At 44.5% G+C, this 14933-nt stretch overlaps 1 protein-coding gene across 1 annotated transcript; it reads left to right on the forward strand.

Moving 5' to 3' along the window:
- The first annotated feature begins 5886 nt into the window (after positions 1–5886).
- FGF19 (fibroblast growth factor 19) lies at positions 5887–10218 on the forward strand. Its single transcript, XM_048058590.2, has 3 exons — positions 5887–6484; positions 6579–6682; positions 9886–10218. The coding sequence occupies exons 1-3, from the start codon at positions 6241–6243 to the stop codon at positions 10216–10218; spliced, it is 681 nt and encodes a 226-aa protein (XP_047914547.2). The 5' UTR covers positions 5887–6240.
- The last annotated feature ends 4715 nt before the right edge of the window (positions 10219–14933 follow it).

Consider the following 14933-nt stretch of genomic DNA (forward strand, 5'->3'; position numbering starts at 1 on the left):
ATAGGCTGTCTTTCAGCAGAAAATTATTTCCTATGACATCCAAGTGGAAGAACAGTTACTAATAATCTTCATCCCCTTCCTCTTTTGCAAAGCCACTCTCACAACTTTCTACATGACTAATGTCAACTATATTTAAGATTGAGTCTGGGTGTCTTGTGAAGAAGGAGGGAAGACATCACACTTAAAAAAAAAAAAAAACCACGAGTGAAGTAACTCTGTCTACTAAACAGGCTTTGAAGGAGTCATACAAGAATTTTATTACTTCTTTTTAAGATGTTCCTCCTTACTTTTAGGTACAGATTAACAGCTGAAATGAAAGGAAGGCACCTACTGATTCAACTTAATCACTTTGCTTTCCAGAAGCTGAGGATATGTCTGTGTGTAAAATATTCTTAACAGTCTTAAAAGACGCCATCAGGAAACCTTATACCTTTTTTAAGTTTGCATTTGTTCAGAACTGTTTCACAAAGGGTTTCATCATTTCACGAAGAGTCCTTCCTGCAGTATCATAATAATTAAAAGTGATGACAGTAGATGAATAAGCATTATACAAACCTCCCGCTTGTGGACTGAATTGAAACTTTGACACTATGTTCACCAGCATTCACTAATCATTTACATTTCTCTGTTTATCCAGTTCTGTTGGTGACTTGCATTTCCTAGGAATGATAAGCAGCAGAGTGTAACATGAAATAATAGGCAGCAAGAAAACTGTGAGTTTTTGCTGACTTCTTAACTCTCCTTCTCTCTTACTCCACAATGTGGTAAATTGTTGTAATGTACTCAGCACATACCTCAGAATCCTTTTTGCCTGACATTGTACAAATGTTTGAAGCCCAGATCCCAAAACCCCACAGCTATCTAGGGTGGAATATTAGCAAGAGCTCCCCAGACATGTATAATCCTTACCTTCCACATTCACATGCTTAGTCTGAACAGGACTGAGCAATCTGAAATTAATTTTTATAGGAAAAATCAGAAGTTATGCACTACTCCATGTCTGTCCACCAAGAAACTTATTGTGGCAATTGTCTGCAGATCTTACCTATGTACTAGCAAGAGTGGGATTCTTAAAAAAAAAAAAAAAAAAAAAAAAGGTGCCAGCTTCATCAAGCTGGACTAGAAACCTTATAGAGCCTTTAGCAGAATACCACAGTGATTTAACGCTAGTCTAGCAAATAAAGAATGTGGCTTACTCTGCATCAATTCAAACCTCTCAGATCTTCCTCTCACATCCTCTCCCTTTCTTACTTCTGACTGCCAAAATATGACCACCTTTGAGTCCCTAAGTCAGCGTCCTTGTTAACAAAGAAAACAATTTTTCACCTCCTATGAAACGAAGTTGCACCTACATGGAACAAACGCATCCCAGATATAACTCAGCAAAATTGCTTCACAGCCAGGTTTGTTTCAATGTGCCGGTATTGGGCTCATTGCTCAAGCCCTTGCACACTCCAGCTTCCTACTGTGTTCTTTAGCAGTAATTTCATGGCAAGTATCATTGAACAGGACTGATTAAAATCACCTGATTAATTCTGTCTCTGCAGGGTTTTGGATGTATTTGAACAGGACCACAGCTCTGACTACATACTCTTGTGAGTTTGAAGCCTCACTTTTGTAGGAAATGCTTATTTTTCTCCCATGCAATAACTGCTTAGAGTGAGGGAAAAAAGTGCTTCTAGGCCACTTGAATCTGATGAAACTTTGGTGATCTTTAGAGTAGACTTAATCGCAAGATATCATTTGACCGTGGAAGTTTCAAGTCAATTCCAGACTAAATATTACTCTCAGGAATGCATTGACTGATAGCAATAGTTAAGAAAGCATTAGATAACAGAACAGTGAGACATGTTTGAATTAGTTGTCTGGCTGTATTCATTAGAAAGAACCAGCGATAACGCATGCAACTACCAATTACAGTAGCAACAACCTCTCCAGTGCGGTGACCACTTGGTAGAGCAGTTTTAGAACAGGGACCCCTCCAGAAGTTGATTATGTGAAAATCTTTAAGTATCTGATGCATTTGGATCCTGCTAATTCACTGGGGACTGCAATCCACAGGATATCTGGGGAGAGCCTTTGTGAATGCCTGCAAGACATCCTGTCAGTGGGTGCATGCAGCAGGAACTGTGGAATCTTAATTCTGTGTTCATTTGCAGCCCAGGGAGAAATATTGTCACCTTTATGCCTCTTAGATTGCAGAAGCAGCTGGGAAGCAGAGCAGTCCTTGACATATGGTGGAGTAACCTCTCCTTCTTAGGCAGGTTTTTTAACTTGTGCTCCGCGGATAAGGCTCTTTATAGAACAACCCCGTGCTCGAATGACTGCATATCACAGTGTACTGTGTCTTCACTTCTGCCGTCCCTCATTGCCTGACAGACTCTGTCCTGCCATCCCTCTGCCACTGGGGCAAGTAAAGGCTGTCTTTTTGCTTTTGCTTATGGGACAGCGTGCAGGAACGATAGCAGAACTCAGAACTAAAGGAATTAGCACTGACACTCCCAGCTCTGCTTGGGACCTTACTCCCCTCAGAGTACTTACAGCCTCTGTAATTCTTCCGCTTCTGAGTTCAGCGAAAACGGGAAAAGACTTACAGATCTCTACTCAGAAGTAATACTGAATCACATTCATGTAACGCCTACTCCTAAATCTGTGGAAGATCCCAAAGATACCCCAGCAAAAGTAAAAAGCCTTTAAAATTCCTGTACTGTTTTCTTTTTTTTCTACAATGACTTGTATACAGAAAGTTTTCACCATTATCTTCTGTAGATATTCTGAAGTCATTCTACTTTTGAACAGATGCCTCTTCATTCTGGACAGATCTAATTTATCACATTTTGACCCTCAGTCAGCCTTGAGTGAATCTCCTACGTAATTTTTCCTTTGATCTCCATCACAAGGTAGCCTCTACTCAGGGGTGGTTTCATGCCCTATGTCTGATCAGTATGTAGCAATCTTCTTTGGATTTAGTTCACTTAGTTCCAATAATGCTATTGCCTACTAAGGCACAAACCCTCTGTTGTCATTTCGGCATGCTCCAGGATCTCAGGATGTTTGACTTTTAAAACATAGGCAGTCATGTCCTTACAAACCACATGCAGTTCGGCTTTAGTGTTACACAAAGATGAAGTTTTCGTTCTGCAGAAATTACATAGGGCCACTGAAAACAGCAGTGGAAATAAATGATTCATTACAACAGGTGAAAATGCTTTTTCAGTTGTGTACTATTTGGTCAGGAGGTATTTTTATTCTACAAGACTTTTTCCTTTTTTTCCTATCCCCAGAAAAATGAAAAGTCCTACACTACCAAGTTTCCTTGCTGCAGGCTCTGTTTATGTACGGAGCAGATACAGCACTGGAAGTGATGGTGTGATTTCCCCTATAATGTCTCTGGAAATACATCTGTAGAAACACACAAAGACATGTATTTCTATTGAACTTTAGTAAAAGGATGCCAATAAATGATAAAGCTCAGTGATACAGATAGGAACTGACATGAAAATCACACTACAACTATTATATGTTGAGAATGGTGAGATTTGTAAGCTCATTTAGCTCTAGCTTAAAATAAGGTACCGAATATGGCTTAATCACTAAGGCTTTTTTTTCTTTCTCTTTTTTTTTTTTTTTCCAGAGCCAATAAAGAAATAACTACTTTAAGAGATTGTTTAACTCTTGTTTCTTAAAAAGCTGTTTTGAGATAGGATTGGTACTATCCAATCCAGATAAGTACATGGAGGCTCTTAACCTCAGTCACTAGCTCCAGAGGAACTTGAACAAATGAATTAGATTGAAACATTACTATATTGAGAGATAATTCCAGAGAGAGAGAGAGAGAGAGAGAGAGAGAGTTAAGCACTTCATTTTCATTTGATCTGATATGAGACTTTAAAAATCAGTCCATGTAACATCAGCAATAGTAACAATGAAAATAACTTTTAAAAGCTCTCAATCATTAAGCAATTCTCACCTATAGTCAGCTTTTTCACTGATTTGAAGTATCATTTAGTGCAAGTGATTTGTCCTTCCCGCCTCAATTTTTGATCCTCATAAAGGAATAATACCATTAAAATGAATAAACAAGTCAAGCATCAATTCTTTGCTGCTTGAAAGAAGTTTGACATTTTGATGAAGAAAACAGTGTATATTTATGATGGTGAATATTATTAACATGAGATCGTCAGTACACATAAAATAGTTTCTATTCACTGGGATGCACAACAAAATGGACCAAAAAGCCTTTCAGATTCATTTCCGACCATAACTTCTGTGTCTGTGGTGGGTGCTCGATACCTTGAAGAATGCACATGCAGCCAGGATGAGTTACATGCACAAGTGCTGTGGGGCCCAGGGTTGTGAACTGCCTCTGTAGTAGCCATGTAATAATGTTGCAGAATTGTGCAGAGGAAAAAAAAATGTATATATATATATATATAGGGTCTCAGACACCTTGCTATTATTTACTGTTTTCATAATATTGTCAACTTGTGTGATGTTTGAAAGGACATAATTTCTCAAATCAGCCTGTGATTTGGAGGATGCAGCAGGAGACACCTGAAGGGGAGGCCATCCCGATTTTTCTCAATTACTCATCACCCATGCAGAGAAAGCTGGGCTTCTTTCTGGGTCCCTCAAACTGACCACCAAAAAGGAAAAAGAGGTAGTCAAAAGCAGTGGTTGCTTTTGAAGTGGCTGGTGACATATAATCCCTTGCTCCACGGAGCTGGTGATGCAAGGCCCTGATCATTCAAACACTAAATAACCAATGTGGTAACTTCAGTGCCGTAAGGTACACGTGATGATTATGCACCATGTAAGCATGTATACACGTGCAGGCCATCGTCCTGCAGAGCTCTGTGATTTTGCATGGCCTTGTCTATATGCACAGCCTCACTGAGCTAGGATTAGTCATAAAGAAAAGTTATTTGTATGAGTGTTTACAGGATAGAGATGCAAGTGTACAGACAAAAAGATGAAAGTAAGCAGGTAGTAAAACAGTATTTGGGAGCTGACAGGAAGGTTTTGTTTGCTTGCTTCAGAGAAGTTGCTGGGGCAAGGTTATAGTTTGCTTAACTGTTAGTTTATGTGTCCTGTGGGGGAAAGGTTTTGTCTTTCTTTATGAAATTCCATCGGTGCATAGTTTCTCTCTTGGGATCTGAGAAAATTCCTTTAGTGCTTAGTTTGGATGGACAACAGAAGAGTCAGCAGTGATCCCTCTGGCGTGCCCCTGAGATGTTGAATGCACTGAGCAAACAAGAGGTGCGTGTCTGCTTCTTTCCATGAAACGAGCCCACCTGGAAAAAGCTGCTGGTACGCGGACCGGGACAAAATCTGCTTCATGCTTATGCCGGGCTCCTGGCCGGGGGCGATGCAGTTTTACTACACAATTTATTTATTTTTTTCCCCCCCGATTTCTAGGTGCGAACGGGGAAGGACAGGAGCTGGAGAGCCCCCCATGCAGCAGCTCCCCGACGGCGAGGCCAGCCCGCACGCCGGGTGCCAGGCTCCATCTAGCGACCCGGCGGGGGATGGCCGGGCGGCAATACGGCCCGGAGCAGCCGGGGGGGAGCGGAGGCGGCGCCCCCCGCCCTGCCCGCGCCCGCCGGTGCCAGGCGGCGGCGGCGGAGACCCGGCTCCCTCTCCCAGCCAGGTCGCACAGGCATCCCCGGGGCCGCAGCCGCCCGGTTTCTGACCGGGGAAATGCGGGACGGGCAAGCGGCAGCGCCGAGGCTCGGCTCCGGACGGTGCCCCGGGGCACCTCCACGCCTGCGGGTCGCGCACCCCCGGCCCCGTGTGCTTCGGGGCTCAGTTCAGGGCAGGGGTGCGGTACCGCCCGGCACGGCCCGGCACGGCCCGGCACGGCACGGCCCGGCACGGCACGGCACGGCACGGCACGGCACGGCCCGTCGGGGCAGCCCGGGGTGGCGGGGAGGGGCGCGGCCGGAGCCCCGACGGGGAATCTCGGAGGTGCGGATGGGGAGGGAGCGCCTTCAGGGTGTCCCCTGCGCCATGATGTCACCCGATCAATATTTTCGGGGGGAGTGCCCGCCCCGGCCAATTCCCGCTATGAAACGGGCTCTATATTGGAGCTGGATGCGGCCGAATCGATCGGGCTGATAACGGAGGCCTATAAAAGGCCGGGGGGCCGGCTTCGCCCGTGCTACATCCCGCGGCACCGCCAGCCGAGGCGAGCGCCCGGCCTCCCCTCCCCTCGCTCCGCGCCCCTCCGTGCCGCCCGCCATGGGGCCGCGCCCCGCCGCCCGCCGCGCCGCCCTGGCGCTGCTGGGGCTCGCCGCCGCCGCCGCCGCCGCCGCCGCCCGCTCGCTGCCGCTGCCCGACGCCGGCCCGCACGTCAACTACGGCTGGGGGGAGCCCATCCGGCTGCGGCACCTCTACACCGCCAGCAAGCACGGGCTCTTCAGCTGCTTCCTCAGGATCGGCGGCGACGGCCGGGTGGACGCGGCCGGCAGCCAGAGCCCGCACAGTGAGTAGCGGGGCGCTGCGGGGACGGGGCGGGACGGGACGGGACGGGACGGGACGGGACGGGCTCACGCCGCTCTCTCCCCTGTGCCCCGCAGGTCTGCTGGAGATCCGCGCCGTGGCGGTGCGCACCGTGGCCATCAAGGGCGTGCTGAGCTCCCGCTACCTCTGCATGGACGAGGCGGGGCGGCTGCACGGGCAGGTGAGCTGCGACCCCCGGCCCCGGCTCTGCCCCGGGCTCGCCAGCCCCCCCATCCCCTCCCCAGGCGCCCCCTTTTCGCTGTAGGACCGGGGGGCGATTCTCGTCGCCTGAAGGGGGTTATTAGAAGGAGGCAACACGGGAACAGCGTTCCGAATGCAGCGTATGTGTTGTATACAGAAAATATAGTATAGACCAGAACTGGGGGCGTTTGAAAAGTCTCATCGGTTGGTGGCTGCAGTTCTGACCCAGAAACAGATTAAGTCTGGCCATTGGATCTGAATAATTTCTCGCTGTTCAGCTCAGATATTCCAATATATATATATATAAGATGCCTCCTTTGGAAGGGAGATGCACCCAGATAGCTGCCACACGGGGTTGCTGACCCCTAGGTAGTACCAAACAGAAACGGGACTCGGGCAGGAAGGACTAATCCCCGTTGTCCCACTTCTGGCTTGGGATAACAGCACACCTGCGGGACTCTTGGAGGCTGAGGAGTTTAGTGACTCACTGATCCCACACTGTTAGCTCGTGCTCATCATCTCAGTACGCCAGCATATCTGCTGGACATCAGCAGTGGTATAAACTCGGATTGGTAAACCACATGCATGAGCTGCTAGGATGTGAGCTCAGAGTCAGTCTTCGTGTAACTGCTCTACAGGAACCTGAGCTGCACGGAGCGATGGCATTTTACTGTGCTGTAGTAAAGATACAGCTCGGTTCTGCTTTGATAACTCCGGCAAAATTTCTGCTGATTTCAGTAGGGCAAGGACCTGGCCCATTGTCAAAACTCCCGGTATCTTTTATGAGAGCAAGGCAGATAAAGTTATGGACTGAGTATGCAACATAGGATTTAGCCTTTCTTTCTCAATTTCCTTGCTTTTCTGGGCTAGAATCAGACAATCGATGCAGTGATAAGGTGTATAGGCTCAGATGATCTGGTGGGTCAATTATTAGCTTAAAGTTTTAATGTAAATCCAAAGCAAAATGATCGATGAAAGCAAAACAGAGTCCGGGTCCTGCTCCCATTGGAGCTGCTGGCTGGACTTTAGCAGTCACAGAATTTTAAAATAGCTTTCAATAATACCATTTTGAAAGCTAATGAATATCCCTCGACTGGGTTTGTTGCTATATAGTATTCATTGCAGGTTGTTGGCTTTTTTCTGAGAACACCATAGTATGTAGCTGTGCCATCACATCTTTGTGTCATGGATCAATTTTATTGCCTTATTCTGGGAAATAGTTTTACTGGCTTCACTGACAATATTCACAGAAGTGAAAGGAATAGAATTTTACAGATAGAAGTTTTCTCTTAAGAGACACATCCCCCTCTCCCATAGCCACTCTGCTCTAGGGGTGTATTTGGAAGGGAGAAATAGATGGCTTCTAGCATATACCAGCTATATTCATCCGGTTGCCAAAGAAACACTGCTGAGACCGTGCCCAGTTCAGGCTGAAGGTGAGAAATCAGGTCGTTCACGACACCTGCTATCTCCTCTGTGCTATCAGCCGGGGCAGACAAGCTCTGCAGGGAAGCCTTTGCCTTATCAGCACTGTCTTCAGCAGTGGAAGAACGAAAGGGCAGATGCAGTGTCTGGGGACTGAACTCAGCGACCGCATGCCCTCGTGAAACAGGCCCCTTTCCAACACCATGTAAAATTGGTCACTGGGGTTGGTTTTGAATGTGCAGTGTGCCGGGGCCTGTTCTCAGGAATTCAGTAGTTTAGCAGAAATCTTTTAAACTGCTTAATATACTAACATATTATGAATTCCTCCTGTGGAAAAAAAAATAACCTGGAAATACCTAAAGTGCATTTGATACTTATTAAAAATAATGCTAGAGACGATCCCAATGTAGTCAAGAGGGGACAATCCAGTTGAGACATGGGGGGCTCAATCAATAACCGTTGTGGTTTGTTATGTGCACTTGCTCAAGAAGCTCTGTTATTTCATCATCCTCGTTAGTGAGGCTGACCACTCGTAGAAATAAAGACAGGCAACAATTCAGCCATAATTGTGTGCTTTTCTGAGATATATTGTGTGTGGAAGGACATATACCATGTAATTTATATTGGAGAAAATGCCTTTTTAAAAAAAAATATTAGTTTAAAAAGGGCTTTTAAACGACAGCCAAATGCAAGCATTTAATTGTACTCCATATTCTTGATGATGTTTGAGGAATGACTGAGAAGTATCAGACGCGTTCTATATTTAGACAGGCAGAGCATTCGTGGACAAACACTTATCGCTGAAGACTGAGCCATTGTCAGCAATTGTCTTTTATTGACCGCGAGTTCAGTCACCTGTGGTGGCTGAGCCTGAAATAACACCAGAGCTGTAAGAAACGCAGTGCTTGTGAAAGGATCTAACCTGGTGATACTAAATCCTAATGTCGGCACAATATGTCACGAGTGTATTTCTACAAATTCATACCTAAGAAAATATATTCTCCTATACAAGATCTTAACTTGCAATGCTATTAAATTGACAGTTCTAACTTAAGTCCAATGAGAAAACAACATTGCATGAATTGGTCTTCTGTTATTTCAATAAATGCTGAGTAATAAAAAAAAAGGCAGTTACCTTTTAAGTATTATTTTAATCTCTGGCCACATTTGTGTAAATGCTGGCGTTGACAGTACTGCCTTTCTACTGTCCTGATTCCAAAGCCCTTACACAGGCGAATCTCTAACAGCACTAGAGTTTTGTACCGTAGAGCTGTTGGATTAGGTCTCAGACAAGTACTGTCAGCAAGTAAGGACAGTTTATCTAAATAAGCACTGCCAACTGAGGTTCTTTTTCCCTGTGCTCAGGACAGGGCCAGTGTGGTAGCTGCAGAGAAGTACACATCCTGGTGCAAAGCGTATCTGGTATGACAGACATGCACGAGCTTCAGGAGTTCTGCATTAGGTCTTCTAATGGCCTTGACACCTAACAGGCATGCTACGTGCAGCGTGGGGAGCTTTAGAATTATCCTGTGGGCCTTGGTCCATAACTCAAAGATCAGCCATCAGAGCCATGGTGAGCACCACAGGTCCTACCTGCGTCCCTACAGCAGGCAGGCAGAGAGGGAGGAGGACTGGTGCCAGAGGTTTAGGCTGTGGTTGAGTACAGTGTACGGTGTGGTTGAGTACAGTGAATTTGTACAGCGAGTACAGTGAATCTGGTGGGCACGTTTGTAATCCTCTTTACTCCTTGCTTTCCAGCTCAGGTATTCCACTGAAGATTGTTCCTTTGAAGAGGAGATTCGTCCAGACGGCTACAATGTATATAAATCAAAGAAATACGGGATATCAGTGTCTTTGAGTAGTGCCAAACAAAGACAACAGTTCAAAGGAAAAGATTTTCTTCCACTATCTCACTTCTTACCTATGATCAACACGGTGCCAGTGGAGTCAACAGACTTTGGTGAATACGGTGATTATAGCCAGGCTTTTGAACCAGAGGTATACTCATCGCCTCTTGAAACGGACAGCATGGATCCCTTCGGGATCACTTCCAAACTGTCTCCAGTGAAGAGCCCCAGCTTTCAGAAATGATGCTGATTACACACACGGTTTTAAAGAAATGTTGCAGAATATTGCAGGTTGTTAGCTTCTCGTGTAGTGATGTTTCAAACTTTTTTTTATATATTTCAGTATGGAGCCAGCCTTTTCTGTACAATGTGTTGTACCGGTAAGAGATGAGTGCCCAGAGGCTATATTCTAAAGAATTGCCTATCCATAGGGTTTTTTTTTGAGAAAGAAGGATTAAATAAGAAAAGCTTATTGCATTCATCAGAGCTCCTCCATTAATGTGGTGGTGATAAAATAATTACAGTTTTTGTACATCAAATTCATTGCCACATATGTTCACCTGTTATTTCTGCTCATGGGAGCAAATGCAGAAAACCTTTTTTGCTGTTCACGGGAAGGTTCACAATCTGGTAGCTTCAGAGGCTTCAAAATCTGGTAGCTTCAGAGGCTAAAGACAAACATTTGGAACAAAACATGATTAAGGAAGACCTAGCAAATGTGGTTATGTGAACTAGAGTTAATGCTGTCTCTTGAAAAGCTGCTGACAAGGTTCTGGGAAAACTTTCTATTGAAAGGATACCACTGAAAAACAATTCTGCCTGTATATTGTGCTTTTTCTTCCCTTAGGAAAGAAGGGACGAAAGGGAAATATTTCTTCCTTCCCTTATTGCTAAGGGGTACTTCGGAAAACTGGATCTTTGATTTCTTGTATAGGCTAATTTATGTTCACTGTGGGATCTGCATCATCCAGCATAGATTTCTCATTAACATTAGTGGGAATTCAGCATGGGTGTTGAAGTGTGTACAGAACTAGCATTTCTGGTTTTCAGGTAGGGAATAAGCAGTTCAAATCTGTGTTCAAATACAGATTCTGTTGTATATATAAATGTATGTCATGAGCAAATGGAGAAAAAGACTGAAAATGGATGATGCGTAGGTCACATCAGTTGCAAAGCGGATTTTCGTGTTTTATCTGTAACCATCAGCAATTCTTCTAAGTCCTTCCAGGCTTGATTCTGCGTCAGTTGAAATCAGTGGAGAGACAATATAGTGATGTAAACGCTGCAGAACTGGGACAGCCATGCCATTCTTCTTGCAGGAAGGAATCGTGGCTACCTTGTGGCTAAAAAACATATGGCCGATGTCTTCAGTTCTGTTCTCCCCTTATAACAATTTGACAAAGGAATAAACAAACTGAAACCAAAGGAAAAAAAATACTGTTCAGGTATTTCACTCATTTCTAAAGGTTCACTAGAAATAGAGATTTCTGTACAAAAGCTCTACTGGAAATACTGGTGTTTTTTCTGACCTAGCACTTCATTGCCAATGCAATATTTATAATTAATTTATTGAATACATACATCTGTTTATTTTGTTACTGTTATTTATGCTCAAAATTCTATTTATATACTCTTGAAGGTGGGTTTTTTAGTTGTAACAAATTTTGTGAAGTTTTGTAATCATTAAAGTTTAGGAAACAATAGCTTTTTCTGTGCATTATCAGTAGTGTAATGTGTACATTTGCAATAAAAAATCATCTTCAACATGGAAATGTAGCTGACTCTTTTGTAACTGTGAGATAGACACTTCAAGGAGCTTTATCAAACCGTGGAGTCTGGGTCCACAGCACCTGTGTGGAGAGGTGCAGCTGAGGTACAACACAGAGCGAGTTTCCCAAAGCCAGTTAGGGCCAATGCTGGACTTCGAGTCCGTCTGCTGCCAGTTGCTGATGATGTTGCCATCTTTGTTATGGAAGGGTTTTGGAAACAGCTCGTTCTTCAGCGAGGATTTGCTGATGGCTGCTGCCAGAGCAAATTTCCAGCACAGGCAAAGCTGCATGCTGGTATGCCAGCATCTGCACACTGTGGGCTGGGCTCCTCTGTGGTCAGCATGAGCCCAACTGAAGGTAGTGATTTCCAACGAGACTTGAATCACACTACATGCTCCACGTGTGGATTTTTATATTAATACATCAACCATCCACCTGCAAAACACAAAAATGATGTGGGTAGAAGGCTGCTCTCTTTTACAGAATAGCACCGTACTTTCAGTGCACCTGGGGGGGGAAATGGCTGTGTTGCCTGAAAAATATCTTTATTTCCGGCAGGAAAAGAGGGACTGAACATTTCAGTTTGGAAATGCTGCAAGAGTGACTCACAGGAATTGCAGATTTCTTGGCTGCAAAACATCTCCCATGGTGTTTCACATTCTCCTTTGTGCTGAGCCACTGCCACACATCCAGAGGGTTCCTGCTCTTCATGTATTGGGAGATGCAGTCCTGATTTTCAAGTTGCTTTATTTCAAAGGTTTTTGAGCTTGGGGCATTCTGTTTTTCATTTCTGTTTTTGATCAGACACTACATTTTCTTTGAGCATCGGGTATGCTTTAAGACCCTTTCATAAAAATCAAAAACCAAAAAGCAAAGTAAAATAAACATGAATATTTAGAAGTTGGTCAAAAAGTCACTTTTCTGCTAAAATAAAAAATAAAAAAAATAAAAATAAAGACAGTTTTGATGGGGAACACAGCAAATATCAGAATTCAGAGGGCACACTGTTTACATTAACCAGTGAGAGATTTTAAAGTAGATTTAACATTGTTGTGAATATTGTCAAAAGCACAAAGTCGAGCATCCTTACATTTGTGAATAGCATCTTGTGACTCTGTTTGCTGACACCTTTGGGTCTGCATCTTCCACCAGCAGCACGGTGTTCCTTACCGTAACAGCATGGTTAGAGGTTTGTTCAATATTTATTCAGACAGAGGGAAGAATGCCAGGAGCTAAATTACCCACACCACTTCCTGAAGCACTTTAGTTTTCCTTGGAGGTTTCCCATCCAAGCTCTGACCAGGCCTGGCTGCTTTGCTTATGAAAAGTGACAAGATCCCCGTGTGAGGTGGAACGATTACTGGAAAATGCTTTCCCTGCCATTAGACACCTGACTCGGTCAGGAACTTGGTGTGCAAAACCTTCGAACACCATTGTCTTCGCTTCTGTGGGAACGTAAACAGTACCACCACTGTGCACGTTTTCGCTCTGCGCTGTGTGAGCCTTGGCTGGCCATCGTCTCTCAAAGACAGTAAGGCAATTGACTATGCTTTCCTTTGCAGGAGTAGGTTTTACAGCCCTAAAGGGTTTTAAAAGGTCAGGTGTCAAATGTCTTCTTGTGAAGTCTCAATTAGAAGCTATGATGTGTAAATACGAGTTGTAAGAGTAGTGAGAAAGCTATAGAAAAGGAGATACTGGGCATCTCCATTTCCACTCTGGTAAGTGTGAAGAGCTGTAAAACCTTTATTCAGGAACCGCAGTATCAGTGTTACCTCTGCTGCAAGTACTGAAACTATGACAAGGAGAAGGACTTGTTTGTTTAATAATAATAAAATAAATGTACTTTCTTTCCTCCAAAATGTATGGGAGCCAGCCCTCCTTTCAGGCAGCATCAGACATGATGAAAGCGGAGATGCGTTTGCCTTGGAAGTGAATGGGAGTGGGGAAAAGATGTCATTTGGACTCTGAATTAGGGGTGAATTTGTGACAGTCCAGGCATATAGAAAGTTTCTCAGGAACTCTGAGAGATAAAACATTGCTAAGAACATGTAAGAATGCCCCAGAATGAGAGTAGTGTTTGGTAGATTTCTTGCTAGAATACTGTTATATTTGCAACACAGTGAATCAATCCACCTACCGAGATCAAAGCCCTTGTTTCACCTTAACTTCAAAAGATTTAAATTGTAGTCACTAGCTTCAGAGTTACCTTATATTTCCACTGGCATCATAGCATTAGAGAACAATAAGCGTTTGTGATTGTGCGACAGTACAGTAGATACACACCTCACAAACCTTCAGTGATTTAATTTCACGTGATGTCCATCGACATCTAAGCATGAAATTAATGCAGAAAATGAGCTGGCTGACCGACTGCAGTCAATTCCTTATAAATCAATATAGCCTGTTGTGATGGAGCATTTTTAATGAACAGTGATTGGTGCATCTAGTTAGCTAAACCTTTACTAGTATGAATTTGATTTCATTCTAGTGCAGTTTTATTTATTCTGTAGACATGTCTCAGGATGTCGGAGCTGTCTATTCAATCCTCTGCCTTTCTGTGTTTCGCTAACGGACCGGCTGTACCGCTGTTTGGTGTCCCCAGAGCCACAGATTTCATGAAATGTCTCAAGTCTAAATACCTGAAGAACAAATAAGTTAATATATGTATAAATAAGGACAAATGTTTTGCTTTACCAGTGTTTGTTTGTAATAATAAGTGAATGTTGTAACAGACTGGCATACTAACGTTTGGCAATCTAAATACATAAAAATTACACTGTTTGAAAATCAAAAGTGTTTCAGATCCAAACAAAATGGGCTTGTGGTAGTTTCCAGAACTGCTTCTGTCAGAAGTTAGCTGTACTCATCGCTCTTTGCATGACTTGGTGTTTGACAACCGCCAGCTAGGCTGACAGGAAAACAAACCCAAGGTGGGCCATCCAGAATTAAGGCCGATGGCATAATTAACGGACAATAAGGATCCTTCCCGGTGCCGTGGATCCCGCTATTGTCACGGCAAGGGGCCCCAGCTTCACCCCACCTCCCCATTCCTTTTTCCCGTCCCACCCCCGCTCTCTCGGCGGCGCGCTGCCGCCCCCTGCTGCCCTCAGGGCCGCGCCGGGCCGTTGGGGCTCACGGCCTCGCGCAGCGGCCGTTACGCGGCTGCTGAGGGGCGGCAGCGCCCCGCCCC

The sequence above is a fragment of the Anser cygnoides genome, chromosome 5 (assembly GCF_040182565.1).
Source record: "Anser cygnoides isolate HZ-2024a breed goose chromosome 5, Taihu_goose_T2T_genome, whole genome shotgun sequence".
Classification (NCBI taxonomy): Eukaryota; Metazoa; Chordata; class Aves; order Anseriformes; family Anatidae; genus Anser; species Anser cygnoides.

What these genes read in the sequence shown, in the direction of transcription:
- FGF19 (XM_048058590.2), top strand. Translation starts at nt 6,241, where the DNA reads ATGGGGCCGCGCCCCGCCGCCCGCCGCGCCGCCCTGGCGCTGCTGGGG. An exon ending in CGGCAGCCAGAGCCCGCACA is followed by an intron (nt 6,485 to 6,578) that starts GTGAGTAGCGGG and finishes TGTGCCCCGCAG; the next exon opens with GTCTGCTGGAGATCCGCGCC. An exon ending in CGGGGCGGCTGCACGGGCAG is followed by an intron (nt 6,683 to 9,885) that starts GTGAGCTGCGAC and finishes CTTGCTTTCCAG; the next exon opens with CTCAGGTATTCCACTGAAGA.